This window comes from Sylvia atricapilla, chromosome 19 (assembly GCF_009819655.1).
Source record: "Sylvia atricapilla isolate bSylAtr1 chromosome 19, bSylAtr1.pri, whole genome shotgun sequence".
NCBI lineage: Eukaryota > Metazoa > Chordata > Aves > Passeriformes > Sylviidae > Sylvia > Sylvia atricapilla.
In genome coordinates this window covers 7,539,018-7,552,460 of record NC_089158.1, presented here as the reverse complement: position 1 = coordinate 7,552,460, position 13,443 = coordinate 7,539,018, and the positions used below count along the sequence as shown (strand labels likewise).

The 13,443-nt window shown below is 45.8% G+C and overlaps 1 protein-coding gene across 2 annotated transcripts; it reads left to right on the top strand.

Annotated features, from left to right (window-relative positions):
• Positions 1-166: 166 nt before the first annotated feature.
• SURF4 (surfeit 4) lies at positions 167-13,230 on the top strand. Of its 2 annotated transcripts, XM_066332848.1 has the most exons (7): positions 168-283; positions 1,339-1,415; positions 7,262-7,448; positions 8,299-8,375; positions 8,968-9,011; positions 9,934-10,120; positions 10,372-13,230. In XM_066332848.1, the coding sequence occupies exons 2-7, from the start codon at positions 1,389-1,391 to the stop codon at positions 10,636-10,638; spliced, it is 789 nt and encodes a 262-aa protein (XP_066188945.1). In that variant the 5' UTR covers positions 168-283; positions 1,339-1,388; the 3' UTR covers positions 10,639-13,230. The 2 variants fall into 2 exon arrangements, with proteins under 2 accessions (XP_066188944.1, XP_066188945.1); XM_066332847.1 differs by lacking the exon at positions 1,339-1,415 and having other exon boundaries at positions 167-283.
• Positions 13,231-13,443: the final 213 nt, after the last annotated feature.

Below are 13,443 nucleotides of genomic sequence, written 5' to 3'. Positions count from 1 at the left end.
GCGGGGCAGCGCCCCTAAAGGCGTGACGCTCCCCCCTCACACAGGAGCGCGGCGAGGGGCGCGGCCCCTTTAAGAGCGCTGAGGGGCGTGTCGGGGGGGCGTGGCCCAGCCGGGAGGCTCCGCCCCCCACGCGCCGGCGCGGCGGCGCCTTCAAGGCCCGGCCCGTCCGACGTGGCAGCGCCTGCACCGAGCGCGGCCCGGCCCCGCCAGCGCCCCGCCCGCCCCGAGCCCCGCCATGGGCCACAACGACATTATGAACACCGCCGAGGACTTCGTCGACCAGGTGAGTGCCCGTCCGCCTTCCCTCCCCTCCCCCCGCGCCCGGCCGGCGGGCTTTGTGCGCCGGGGCCACGCTGAGGGGCCCGGCTGAGGCAGGCCGGGATGGCGGCGGGGATGCTGCCGCCTCGGGGCCGCGCTGTGGCGGGGCGGTGGGTTTATGGAATTACGGAGCTGTGAAGTGGTTTGGGCTGGAAGGGATCGTAAAGGTCGTCTCGTTTAATCCTTGCCATGGGCAGGGGCACCTGCTATCCCAGGTTGCTCCGAGCCCTGTCCAGCCTGGCCTTGGACACTGCCAGGGATGGAGCAACCACAGCTTCTCTGGGGAACCTGAGCCAGGGCCTCCTCACCCTCGCAGGGAGGAATTAATTCCCAATATCCAGCCTAAGTTTCCTCTCTTTCTGTTTGTAGCCGTTCTACTTTACCTTCTCACTGCCAGCTTCTGAAAGTAATATGTTTCCATCTTTCCTATAAGTTTCCTCGGAGGGGACCCCGGCCCCGGCTCCCACTGCCGCGGGCCCAGCGGCCTCCCCTGCTCTCGAATGAGTGCCCCAGCCTGTGGTAGAGCGAGTTCTCCCTGGGGACAGGGCTGCTCTCAGGAGGGATTGAGTGGAAGAAGAGCAGGAGCCGTCCCGGCCGGTGCAGAGCGCACAGAGGGCTGTGGGGAACCCGTGTGAGTTGGTAGGGATGGGAGATTTGTCCAGCCTGGTAGAGTTAGATGGGATATTAAGGAGAAAATCCTCTCTATGAAGGTGGGGAGGCCCTCGCACAGGCTGCCCAGAGAAGCTGTGGCTGCCCCATCCCCTTGGAAGAGTTCAAGGCCAGGTTGGATGGGGCTTGGAGCAATCTGGGAGAGTGGAAGGTGTCCCTGCCCATGGCAGGGGTTTGAAAGAAGATGAGCTTTGGGGTCTTTCCAACTCAAACCATTCTGTGATATCATAAAACCCTGGAAGCCCAAACTGGAACAGGTTGGTTAGCACTGTGGTGCTGTGCTCAGGACTGGGGCAAAACGAAAGCAAACAAGCTGATGTTGTCTTGTAAACCTTCTTACGTTTATTTCAGTGGAGGCCCGAGTGATTTCTCTGTTAAATAGAAGTTTGTGAGCTCTTACAATGTCTGACAACAGGAATATTTTGAGTGTAAGTAGTTGCTCTGCTGGGGATGGTGTTGCAAAGATCTTCACAGTCATGGTGATTCATCTAATCGACAATGAGAGGCAGCAAGTAATCACATTCAGCAAATTGACTGGAAAATCTGATTCTGCCTGGTTCTACAACCACTGTGATTTAGTGTGAGTTGTGTGGTGCACGATAACACGTCACAGCTCTGAGGGGGCTGTGCTGCCTCTGTGTCTTTCACTGATTTCACTGGGAAAACCTGTTCTGCGCTTCCTCCCCACCCCCAGATGGAAGAAGGAAAGCTCAATTTAGAGACAGAGCTTCTTGTGATGTGTGGAATACCCAGTTTAAGGGATATCTGGATTATCTTGGTCGTTGTCTGTTTACCCTGTCCTCTTGCTGCTTTCAGAGGAGAAAGTAAACCATCACTGCAGTGTTCACGTTACTTGCCAAAATTTGCAACGCTTGTCCTGACCTTTTTATAACACCTCTCTATTTATTCCCGTGGGGTTATTTCTAGATGTTCTTAACACCCCTTTTTTCACTCTGCTGAAAGCTCTTTTGTCCAGCTTAAATGTAGTTTGCCTCCTCCTGAAGTGAGCTTTAAATGGCACAAATTTACTTGTGCTTGGCCACATCCTGTTTAAAGATGAGTCTTGCCTTAATCTGCAGAATTCAGAGTTTTGCTACTCTTACCATCAGATTGCAAAAGGATTTTTATGGTGTTCTGAGTAATAACTCCTATGGTAATTCTGCCTGGTAGCTCAATCAGAGCCTTTCAGTGCTGCTAAAACTCAGTGTCACAGCACTGTAGGAGTGACTTGCTGAACACTAACCTTTGGTATATATTGTGGAGTTAACACTTGGCATAACAGGAGCTGTTAGTTCATCTTGGATTTAAAAAACTACTTGGAATGTTCGGACTGAAATAGTGTTGAAACTCCCCTGGTGGAGGCTGGACAATGGCTGTTCTGGGAGCTGAATGCGTTCTCAGTGATGTTCTTGCTTTTTCCACTCTCTGTACAAGTGCTCAGCACATAATGAGCCTTAATTTCTGTAGCATAAAACCCCTGTGGGAGAATGTTGGAGCTAATTCCATGGCTTATCAAGAAATCCTGAATGTCTTTTACAAAAGCAAGAATAATCTGTTCCTTAAATTCAAACAGTAAAGCTTAGCTTTTCTCAGATGCTGTAATTTCCCTTTGAATTAGCAAATTATGCCCTAGATGCCAAGACACTCAGCAGTAATAAGTGGCTCTTAATCCAGAGGTGAACTAGTGCACCGTCTTACAGGCAGCTAAGCTTGCCAGACAGCCAGTTGTCAGTGAAAGGGCTTGTCCTACTTCTCCTAAGGCTACATTCCACTTTTTTCTCTCACAAGCACTTTTGTCATTGAACTGGGGAGCTGAACCAGCAGGAGAAGAAATTGAGGATTTTTTTTTTTTTCGCTTGGTTCAGTTATCTCCACGTTTGGGTCGAGTGAGGAGCAATATTGAGGGTGAGATTGCTGGTAACAGGCTGCTCTGAGCTGTAAGGAATTGCAGTGGAGGGGACACTGTAACACCAGCTCAGTGTCATTAATTCAGTGATTTGAATACTTAGAAATTAAGCCCATTTTTAGTGATTTTTGTTAAAATATTACTTGCAAACCCCTTCAGTGCAGCCACCAAGTATTGAATATAGCTGTATCTGGTGCCTGCAGGGAGTGTTTAGGATTGTCTCTCATTTGTAATCCCTTCCTAAGAGGGAGCAGATCTCAGGCAACTTTCTTAGTATCTGTAATAATCTTTAGGAATAAATCCTTAGGAATGTGGGTGCTTGGTATTTCTGCTGTTAAAAAAAAAAAAAAAAAAAAAAGATTTGTGGACAAAAATGTGAGGAGACTATTGAGTCATTGCACAGCAAGGGAGAGCCAGACTGGGGGAGTTCATTTCATTCTCCAAGATAAATGCTGATGTATGTTGTCGAGATAATTCTGATATAGAATCACAGAACCATTTGGGTTGGAAGAGGGACCTTAAAGCCCATTTTGTTCCAGCCCCTGCCATGAGCAGGGACTTTCCACTCTGCCAGGTTGTTCTGAGCCCTGCCCAACCTGGCCTTGGACACTTCCAGGGATGGGGCAGCCACAGCTTCTCTGGGAAACCTGTGCCATGGCCTCACCACCCTCACAGGGAGGAATTTCTCCCTAATTTCTAACTTACATTTCCCCTCCTTCAGTTTGAACCCATTATTTCGTGTCCTCAATATCCTATTTTGCAGAAAATGGAAGGGAGAAGAAAGCGTTTCATTGTTAGGCTGAACTTAGTCAGTTAGATTAAAAAATCTGAATTTGGAAATGTTCTCTAGGACTTTGTCATGGCAGTGCACTGATTGTTTATCATTATAAGCCAAGCAGCCTGTTCTGGTTAGGCTGGGGAAAAAAAATTCCCATGAAGAATGATAGTAAAATGCAATAAATTACTAAAAGTACCATTTTAGAGGTTTCATTAATAAATAGCCTTTTGGAAAAGGGAATTGGTATAAAGCACACTTCTGAAGGGAAAAGCATTAGAAATCTTCCTGCAATTAAAAACGTGATTAATGTTGCTGGCAATGCTCTAGTGGGTCAGAACCTTCTTCCTGCCTTTGGAAATAAAGGGGAAAGTCTGTTCCCAGTTTTTACAGTACTCCGTAGGCATTGGGCTAATGAATGTGATGAGTTTTGCTGTCCCTGTGATTTTTGGGGTGGGATCTCTTTGAGTGAATGTATCCAAGCTGGTGAAAGAAAATGATTTTTCTCTGTGCCATTGGATTGAGCATCCTCTTCTAGGAAAGATCAGTGGTGTCCCAGGCTGCTGGAGGAATTTGTTCTCCCAGAACTAAGGAATCCCTTAAAAATATTCAAGATATTTGGGATGTGCCTTATCAGAAGCTCTAGGCTAATAATGATGTGCAGCACAGGAGGGTTTCTGTATAGATGAGCAGTGTGCTGTTCCTTGCTTATTGAACTTCCCTGATCCAAGAATATGCAGGAAAAGGCTTTGTGCTTGGACAGAACACACCTGTAAAAATTGCCAACTCATGCCCATTTCTTGGACTTAAAATACCTGTAATTGTACCATGGTATATATACTTTTATCAAAGCAGAGTGGACTTCCAGCAGATTTGAAACTGTTGGAGGTGGGGTCAGAATGAGTCACTTTATTGCCTCTCTTTTGGTCAGGCCCTTATGAGCTTGAAAATTTCAGTCCTCCTTTGGAAAATGGGGGATTGAGCAGAGATTTGATTAAGGGATCCCTGGATCTTCTTGTACATTTTTGGTTGTTACACTTAAAGGAGCATTTAAATCTGTCTTTGCCTTTCTAATCCCATTAGAGGGGGAAGTGGCAACACAAAGCCCCTCTGGCATATGTCAGTGACTTGGCTGCCAACACAGAACCAGCTGTTCTTCTTTAAAATAGTTTTATTTCACGTTTTCGTGTCTTTTCTCATGATGTTTCACCTCTTCCAAGGAGACAGGACATGTGGGGAGCATTTGATGCAAAACCCAGAGCAGAAAAAGCCCTGCAGTTATTTGATGTCGTGAGTTTAATGCTGCCACCTCCATCAGGGCCAGCAGTTTGGATCTGGATGTGTTGTGCTCAGTGCAGAGTGTGTTTCAGGTCTCATTTCTTAGCTGCAGATATCAAAATGTTCCCATGTGTGCCACTTTATCTGTGTGAATCTTAAAGGAAGTGAGCTCAGGGTGCAGCTTTTGAGCCACACAGTGCTGGTGCTGTGCAGGGCCAAACCCAGGGTGACTGGTGCTATTCACTGAGTCCCACTGCTGGAGCTCTCCTATTTCTTGTCATTTATTCCGTCTTTAGTTAAATTACTTGAGTGATTTACACCCAATATCCTCTAATTGTAAAATCACTTGATGCCTGTTACATTCTCTTCCTGTAGTTGTGATGTAGTCATTCTCCTCCTTTCTCTCTGGATCTCCTGGTTCCTTTGGCTTGAGTTTTTGTTCCCACAGGCTGTTTGTGGAGTTTATTTGAGCTTGCTGTGTACAGCAGGTTCAGTTCGAGGGCAGCTCCAGGAGCTGTGGGTGCCCAGGGATGATGATGTGTGTGCCATCAGGTTGCTTAGCACTGGAGCTGCCCTGGGCTGCAGCCTCTCTGACTTGTCTGAAGCCCATTGGATGTGTGCACTCGTGTTTACTGGCCAGTGGTAAATTCCCTCTGTGTGCCAAGAGAGCAGGTAATTGTTCAGTGTCTTCTTGGATCCTTCACCTGTGCTGTTCATGGTTCCAGGGAAGGGGAAAATGAGATCAGCTCCCACTTCAAAACAGCAAAGATGAGGCCTGGAGGAAGATATTCTCTGCTGTTTGTTGCTTTTTTCCAGCCTTTCCACAGCACTGTTTTTATCCTTTCCTTACAGATTCCCAGCACTTGTCTTCTTTCATTTCTTTCAGACCAAAGTTCTTGCTCTGTATCTTACAAACAACTTCTGATCTGTAAGAACTTTATTCTTAGTATTCCTCAGCAAGTTTCCTCGACCTCACGGTGAAACCCAGGAGGGAGGAAAGCTGTAAACCAAGACGTGTGTCTCATTCAGTGAGTGACAAAGATCAGAAATTCTCTTCTGACTCATTCATCCAACTGTTGACATGGCTTTAAAAAGCCTGAAGTGGCAGCCTGGAGGCAGAGTACAGCTGTGCTTAAAATGCACTTGATTAAGGTGAATTTTGACCCTTAGACTCTGGATACAGGCAGTACAGCAGTGCAGTTTGTTCCAATATTAACTATTTAATAGACTGTTAAGGATATTTGCTGATTTTTTTTCTTGTGATAATCTCTAGTTGCACAGTGAGCTAAGCTTTACAGTTGCATAGCCTTTAGTATTGACAGATTGCTGCTGGCAGGAATAAACTGTCAGAAATGGCTTTTGTCTCCTTCCTGGTGGAAGTCTCAATTAAGTAATAATCAGTGCTGCCTAGAAAATGAGTTGACAATTAAACACTTGTCCTAACCTAGAGGCATTAGGCTTTCCCTACAGAACACAATCCTCTAGACTTGGTTTGGCAATTTTATATTTGTTCCTTTAATTATTGTAATTGCAGAGCAAACTGATCAAGGACCCTGCAAGATGAAGGGGGCCCAAAGACATCTTCCATTCCCAGAAACTGGAGCTCAGCATCTGTTGCATGATGATATAATTTCCTTTTAGCCACTGAACTATGGATATAAATGTCTGTTTCCTTTCTGCAAAGGGAGTTCCTTTTACTGGAAGTAAAAACCTGCCTAGAGGGTAGAGGGTGCAATTCCATGCAGTGGTGATGTAGAGCTGAGATCTGCTGCTGCTCGAGTACACGTGCTTTGTTTGCACTGAGCTGTTAGAGGGAACGAGCTTGGCAAAAACTTTAGTAATGTTTTTTTTAATTTGTACAGAACTTGTCTTCTGTCAGGCTGGCTCCCTGAATCAGGGTTGTTCCAGGGTGCTGAGTGCCCGAGCCCAGGGCTGGGAGCAGGATTGCCCTTTCAGCTCCGGGCTATCTGATATTTGAGCTGTAACATGAAACCCTGAGATAGAGAAACTAAAACCAAGGTCAGCCTTCATTAGTGAGAACTCCATCAAAGCACAGTTCCTGTTACACAGAAATTTGCTGCTGGATTCTGCTTTTTTTCCAAGTCCTAGTGCAGTGGAGAATGACAACAGGTTTCCCCTGCTGCTCCCAGTGGGTGAACAAGCATTTCATTAAACACAAGCCCCAGTTTCTGTCTGGATGCTGGTGACCCTGAGTGCGTGAGAACTGCTGACCTCAGCCTGCAGAGAGCAGGGAGGGCTGTGTTACCCCTGCAGTGTCCCTGTCCCTGCTAATGCCCTGTGTGCCCTGTGTGCAGTTCCTGAGGGTGACGAAGCAGTACCTGCCCCACGTGGCCCGGCTGTGCCTCATCAGCACCTTCCTGGAGGATGGCATCCGCATGTGGTTCCAGTGGAGTGAACAGAGGGACTACATCGATGGCACGTGGAACTGTGGCTACTTCCTGGCCTCCATCTTTGTGTTCCTAAACCTCTTCGGGCAGCTGAGTAAGTGGCTCTGGGGCTGCTCAGGGGCAGGCAGAGCACTGGCTGCAGCCCTGTGAATCTTGGCAGCGTGGGATGCCTCACTGATTTCCTAATAGCCCCTGACAGCTCAGAACTGATAGTACTACATGGGCTGAATGAAAAGAACTCTGAATTGACCTGCTTCAGCCTTTCCTGGAAGCAGCTGTAGAGTGTTTCTTGTGACACACTGCCTCTGAGTCAGAGATGCCAAGAATCCATCAGGATAATCTGGTTTCAGTTCTGTACATGCATCCATAAATACAAGCCACACCCAGAGTTCACTAAATTAAATACTCCTGTTCTCTTTAACAGGGAAATGTTGAGACTTTCTCAGCCTCCTTCATGGGTATTCACCTCCAAGGCAAATTCTTACCCTGGAGAGGGTACATTTAAGCTGAGTGAGGTGCTTGTGTCAGAAATTTTTCCACTGCCCAGGAATCAAAATAATCCCAGGAGTGCAGTGCTATGTATGTGCTGGATGGGCTCAGGCTGTCAGAAATGGAGAGAGGAAAAATCCTGTTCTGTTTATATTATGTTCCTGATTTACTGTTCCTGATTGCCAGTTTCTTATCATGTGTCTGGATTTAGATTTTTTGCCCTCACTATTTTGTGTAGAGAGTCACATTAATTTAATGCAGTTGCTTGTCCTCATGTCAAAGTGACTTAGGGCTGTCAGTGCTTTTTGATGGAAGACTGGAGAAAGGTTTTGTGCTTTCAAGGAATGCAGCATGATGGCCCTAACAGTTATCTCACAAAAGAAAAAGGAAAATCCAAGTTAGCATTCCTGCAGGAGCTTTTCCAAGTGTAACTGTGTTCAATTTTCCCAACTCAGGTGGCTGTATCCTGGTGCTGAGTAGGAACTTTGTGCAATATGCCTGCTTTGGACTGTTTGGAATTATAGCATTACAGGTAGGAGGCTTAAATCTTTATCCCTTCTAAACTGTACCTTTGAAGTCTCTCCTAGCCCAGTACTCCCAACATGCTTAAATATAACTTGCAACTCTGGAATTTTTCTCCACCCTGGCTTAGTGCCAGTCCTTGATGGCATTGAACTATTTTGCTGCTTCTGTTCTCCTGATGTGCCCAATAGATGTAATTGCAATTAGTCAGCTTGGAGACATTCATTCAATACTTGACCTTGACCAATTTAGCAGAAGCAACTGGCAATTTACCTGGATGTCAGTTAACGAGCCAAATGTGGAACTTGCAGTTGCTTTGGCTTTCAGCTGTGTTCCCATCACAAAGGATCCAAGCTAGCAGCATCTTTCTCCTGCAAAACCAGGGAATTTTGAAGGGCCTAAAGCACAAATCAAATTCTGACTTTCCTTCCCCATGTCACACAGACTCACTGGACCACACTGATGTGATTACTTTGTTCTCCTCACTATATTGTATTTATAATCAAATTCTTCTGTGCAGATACAGACTTGAGATTGTAACAGAAATTCAGAACTTCAGTGTCATTTATATGGTGTTTTAACCTGTTTTGTTCTTTGCCTAGACTATTGCATACAGCATTCTATGGGACCTGAAGTTCTTGATGAGGTATGCCTGCTTCTGGAATTTTTTATGGAAACAGAATGAAAAACTGACACTTGGTGGCAGAGAAAATTACTTTTGTACATAGTATTTACCAGAAAGATTTTACAAGTGATGCATTTACATTAAAGAAGAAATGACAGCTCTAGTAGAATCAGGAGAGTTTGTGTTAAACTGTAGACAGCAGGCTCAGGAAGGGAAAGACTAATCCTAACCCACTAGGATTTAATGCTTCTGCTGCTAACCTGGCTGAGAGCTCAACCAACTGTCTACACTTGCTCAGAGTTGCTTTTATTTCCTAAATGGCTAAAATAGCAACTCTGCCTCTTCATGACTGAAGCCATTTTCTGAGAAATCTGCAGCGTGCAGTCACTGGAGTGGTTTCTGAGATTTTAAACCTCTTAACACCTTCCCTGAGGAGAAGACAAGATTATAAACATGAGCTTTCCTGCCCTGAGTGATGGCTGGCTGTTGGCTTTCCACCCCTCTGAGGGGAGGCCAGCACAAGAGCTACACTCTGGGCTTTACTACAGCCCTGTCAATGTGTAACTTTCCAGCAGTGCTGCTGCTCTGTTTTCTCAAAGCAACCTCTGAACTACTTTGGCATATATGGCTAAACCTGAGGTACAGAATAACTTTAACACAACTAAATTTGTGTTGTAACAGCCACTGAAGCAACTGTGCCTGAGTGGTGGGTGCTGGACTTCCCTGGCAGGCTGTGTTCCCACAGCTCCTTAGCGTGCTCAGAGCTGCTGGGGCTGGGAAGTCTGACACAGACCAACACATCCCACGGTGCAGAGCAAGTCACTCCTCACTCTCACATAGCTCCTTTCTGAAATTGTCAGATAAGACTTTACAGATATAGATCATTGCAAGCTGTACTAAACTACTTTTTTTTTTTTTTTTTTTTTTTTCCCCATTTGTGTAGGAATCTTGCCCTTGGGGGAGGCTTGCTGCTGCTTCTGGCTGAGTCTCGCTCGGAGGGGAAGAGCATGTTTGCTGGTGTCCCCACCATGAGGGAGAGCTCCCCAAAGCAGTACATGCAGCTGGGGGGGCGTGTGCTACTCGTCCTCATGTTCATGACACTGCTACACTTTGATATGAACTTCTTTTCTGTAAGTATCCCAGCACAGAAGTATGAGTTGAGCAACTAGAATGTAGCACCAGTGCCCAGATGGGCTGCAGGATCTGTTCAGTGCTTCTTGACATATATATAAGTAAAATTAATACTTTAGAAAGAGTTATTAGGTTATCTGTGCCATGACAACTGAACTTACCCAAGCTCTGCTCTCATGTTGGTGTATCTATTTAAGGACTGTGTAAGTAAATGGCTTTTTTTGTGGTGGTTTTTTTTTTCCCCTCACAGATTCTGCAGAACATTGTGGGCACAGCCCTGATTATCTTGGTGGCAATTGGCTTCAAGACTAAGCTGGCTGCCTTGACTCTGGTCATCTGGCTGTTTGGCATCAACATCTACTTCAATGCCTTCTGGACCGTCCCAGCCTACAAGCCCATGCACGACTTCCTCAAATACGATTTCTTCCAGACCATGTCTGTCATTGGAGGGCTCCTCCTCGTGGTTGCACTGGGTCCTGGTGGAGTCTCCATGGATGAGAAGAAAAAAGAGTGGTAACAGGAATAGCAACACTTCTTGGGACATATTGTACTAAGTCCAGAACTGATTCTCTATGGATTCAACAAAAACTGCCAGCATTTTACACGTACATGCCCCCTTCCTATAAAAGGCACAGATGTTTTGAATTTGATTTACTGTGGCACCAGTAATACAATAGATAAAATCCTATTTCTTCAAGGAATATTGCCTAGGCTTATTCTAACTTCCTAGATTTGGAACTAACCCAAGGAACCTGCATTTTGCTGATGCTTCAGTGAATTGCAGTAGAACAGTTGCTGTCTGGAACGTCAGCAATGTCTTAAAATTTGCAGAAAGGTGAGCAGATACAGCTGGATCATTCAGTGTGGTGTTGGGTTGTAGCTATAACTAAAAAAGTGGATCCCCATTCTTGCCCTTATCAAAGCTGTCTTGTGCATAAGGAGTTCCATTGCTGGTTATAGCATTGCTTATCAAGGTGGAAAGCAGCATCAAAAGCCAGAAAATCACTGTTATTTTGCTGCTCAGAGGCCTGTAGTTCCCTTTTATTTAACAGGGAAGGGTCTTTCCTGCTCCTGAACAGAAAGCAAAAAGAAAACCATGGAAGTAGTTGTACACTCTTCTGGGTAAGAAAAGGGAGAGGATTTTCCAACATGTCCCGGTTCTGCCCTTGAGAACAAGGGGGAATCCTGTATTGTTAATCATGAATCCTGTATTGCTAATCAGATTTAATGGAAGTGGGGGAGATAATCCTGAAGAGACAGAACGTTAGATTCTGTGAAAATTCTGTGCCAAAAGAATTCCTTACTCTACATTCTTTCCGCAAAAGTTGCCCCTCCTGAATTCCCGAGAAGGGAGCCAAGTTGTGCTGCAAGTTCCATAATAAAAGCTCCTTTCTGCTATAAACCAGCTTCCATCCTTATATGCCCCAAATTCATATTTGAATTGCAGGTTATTGGTGAAAATATCTTGAGAATTACAGAAAGTCCCCTTTTCTGTGCGCTCAGATGAGAGCGGTCAATCTCCTATCTGTAGTCTTTGCTTCTTAGATTCACTTCTGTCAGTCTCTTGGCTGTCAAAGTCCCAGCTGACTGAAGAGCTGCTGAGCTCCCCAGGACAGCCCCTCCTGTGCCACCTCAGACCACCCTGAGCTGTGGAAATGTGGGAAGTGGCCCCTGTTCCCAACTCTGCAAACGGTTATTGCTGAGGAACGTGAAGGCAAAGCCCGGGCAGTGAAGAAGCAGCCAGGGATGGACCTTCCCCAGGGGGAACTCAGGAGGGTGAGGAGAGGAAGGTCCTGTTTGGCTTCTCTGTGCCATGACCATGCTTAATGCTGCTCAGGGGAGGTGTTTTGTCCTCTCTTAGTCAACTGGGTGTGAACCTGTTTCACTAGATTGTGGAGGAGTTCTAGACAGCATGAGCCCTGCCAACTTCCTACCGTGACACTGATCCCTTGCTCTGCTGCCTCCCCTGAGGAAGATGCTCAGCTCTTTGTTCAAGGAGGAATTCAGCTGAACATCTCCAGTGGGAGCTGTTCCTCAGGGTCTCCCGATAAGGACACTCACCTGGACAGTTCAGTTAAACAGTTGCTTTTTAGGAGAGAAAACTGGGCTGAAAGAATTAATGAAAAATAAAAGAGCACTGCTGAAAGTTAAACCAGTGATTTCATCATCTTAAGGGGATAATAGCCTCTATAAGGGCAAGATGTGCTGCTGCTGGAGGAAGCCAATTGCTATCCCAGAATAGTTAGGGTTGGAAGGGATCTCTGGAAATCATCTATTCCAACCCCCATGTCCAGACTGAGAGGGGAATTCAGCATTAAGGTCAGGGCACGGGTGGCTTTCTTTTCAAGGAAGTTTTGCTTGAGAAGTCTTCACCTCAAGTGTTCCACGTGCCTGACTCTTCCTAGCTAAACAAAACCTGGTCCTTTCAGTCCCAGATCTGCTGCACAGCAGGTTTTCACTGCAGGAATTACAACGGTTCTAGACTGATCAAGGCAGCCACACACAGATACCTGAACTGCTGTTGATGTTCATAGTATTTATAAATTACAGAAACTACTCCTGCAAGTAGCCCCTTGTCTTTCTCAACTTCCTTGTGTCTTGTCTAACTAAGGAGCTGGATGACAGACTAGTCTGAAATACTGACCAGTTTCCTGTGTGAAAATCAAGTCCCCTTTCCAACAAAAGACCCTAGAAAAGGAACTGTCACTGTCCCCCTGCAGCAGGAATGCTTCAGTATTCCAGGGGCACAGTTAGGTGGAGGGCATTATCAGACACTTCTAGGCAGCACAACGTGCAGACTTATTAACTGTGAGTCCTGATGCAGAAGATTGTGGTTTCCTACATACACTGCTGTACTTGTGCATCTCCCAGAAATACAGTGACCTCTCCCCATGGCTGAGAAGCTCTCACAAGCAGGATGTCAGCTACCAATTGGCTCTGCAAAGTGTTCTGGAATTCATTCTGAATATATTTTTGCTTTCTATGTGGAAAAAAAAAAAGAAATAAGTATAAATTCTCATTTTATGCTGTATTTTGTACCTTAGTTGTGTTTGAAAATGTTTTGATTTTTGAAAACAATCAAAATAAAACAATGGCATCTTTGTATCCACTTGGCGTGTGTGGCTGGTGATGCTCCACCACTGAGCTGCTGTGCATTCCTGCCTAACCAAAACCACCTTTCTGTAAAAACCTGAGCTGAAGGATGCAGCAGGCACCCTTCCCTTGGTGTGGGGCTGGCTTGAAGCTCTTGGAATGCAACTTAATTCCACCCCATTATTCCCCTCTACGCCTGTAATAGTTAACTGGAATGGGCAGACACTTC

Coding starts and splice junctions, on each gene's coding strand:
- SURF4 (XM_066332847.1), top strand. CDS start 236: ATGGGCCACAACGACATTATGAACACCGCCGAGGACTTCGTCGACCAG. Junction 7,449..8,298: donor AAACCTCTTCGGGCAGCTGA/GTAAGTGGCTCT, acceptor TTCCCAACTCAG/GTGGCTGTATCCTGGTGCTG. Junction 8,376..8,967: donor TTGGAATTATAGCATTACAG/GTAGGAGGCTTA, acceptor TTCTTTGCCTAG/ACTATTGCATACAGCATTCT.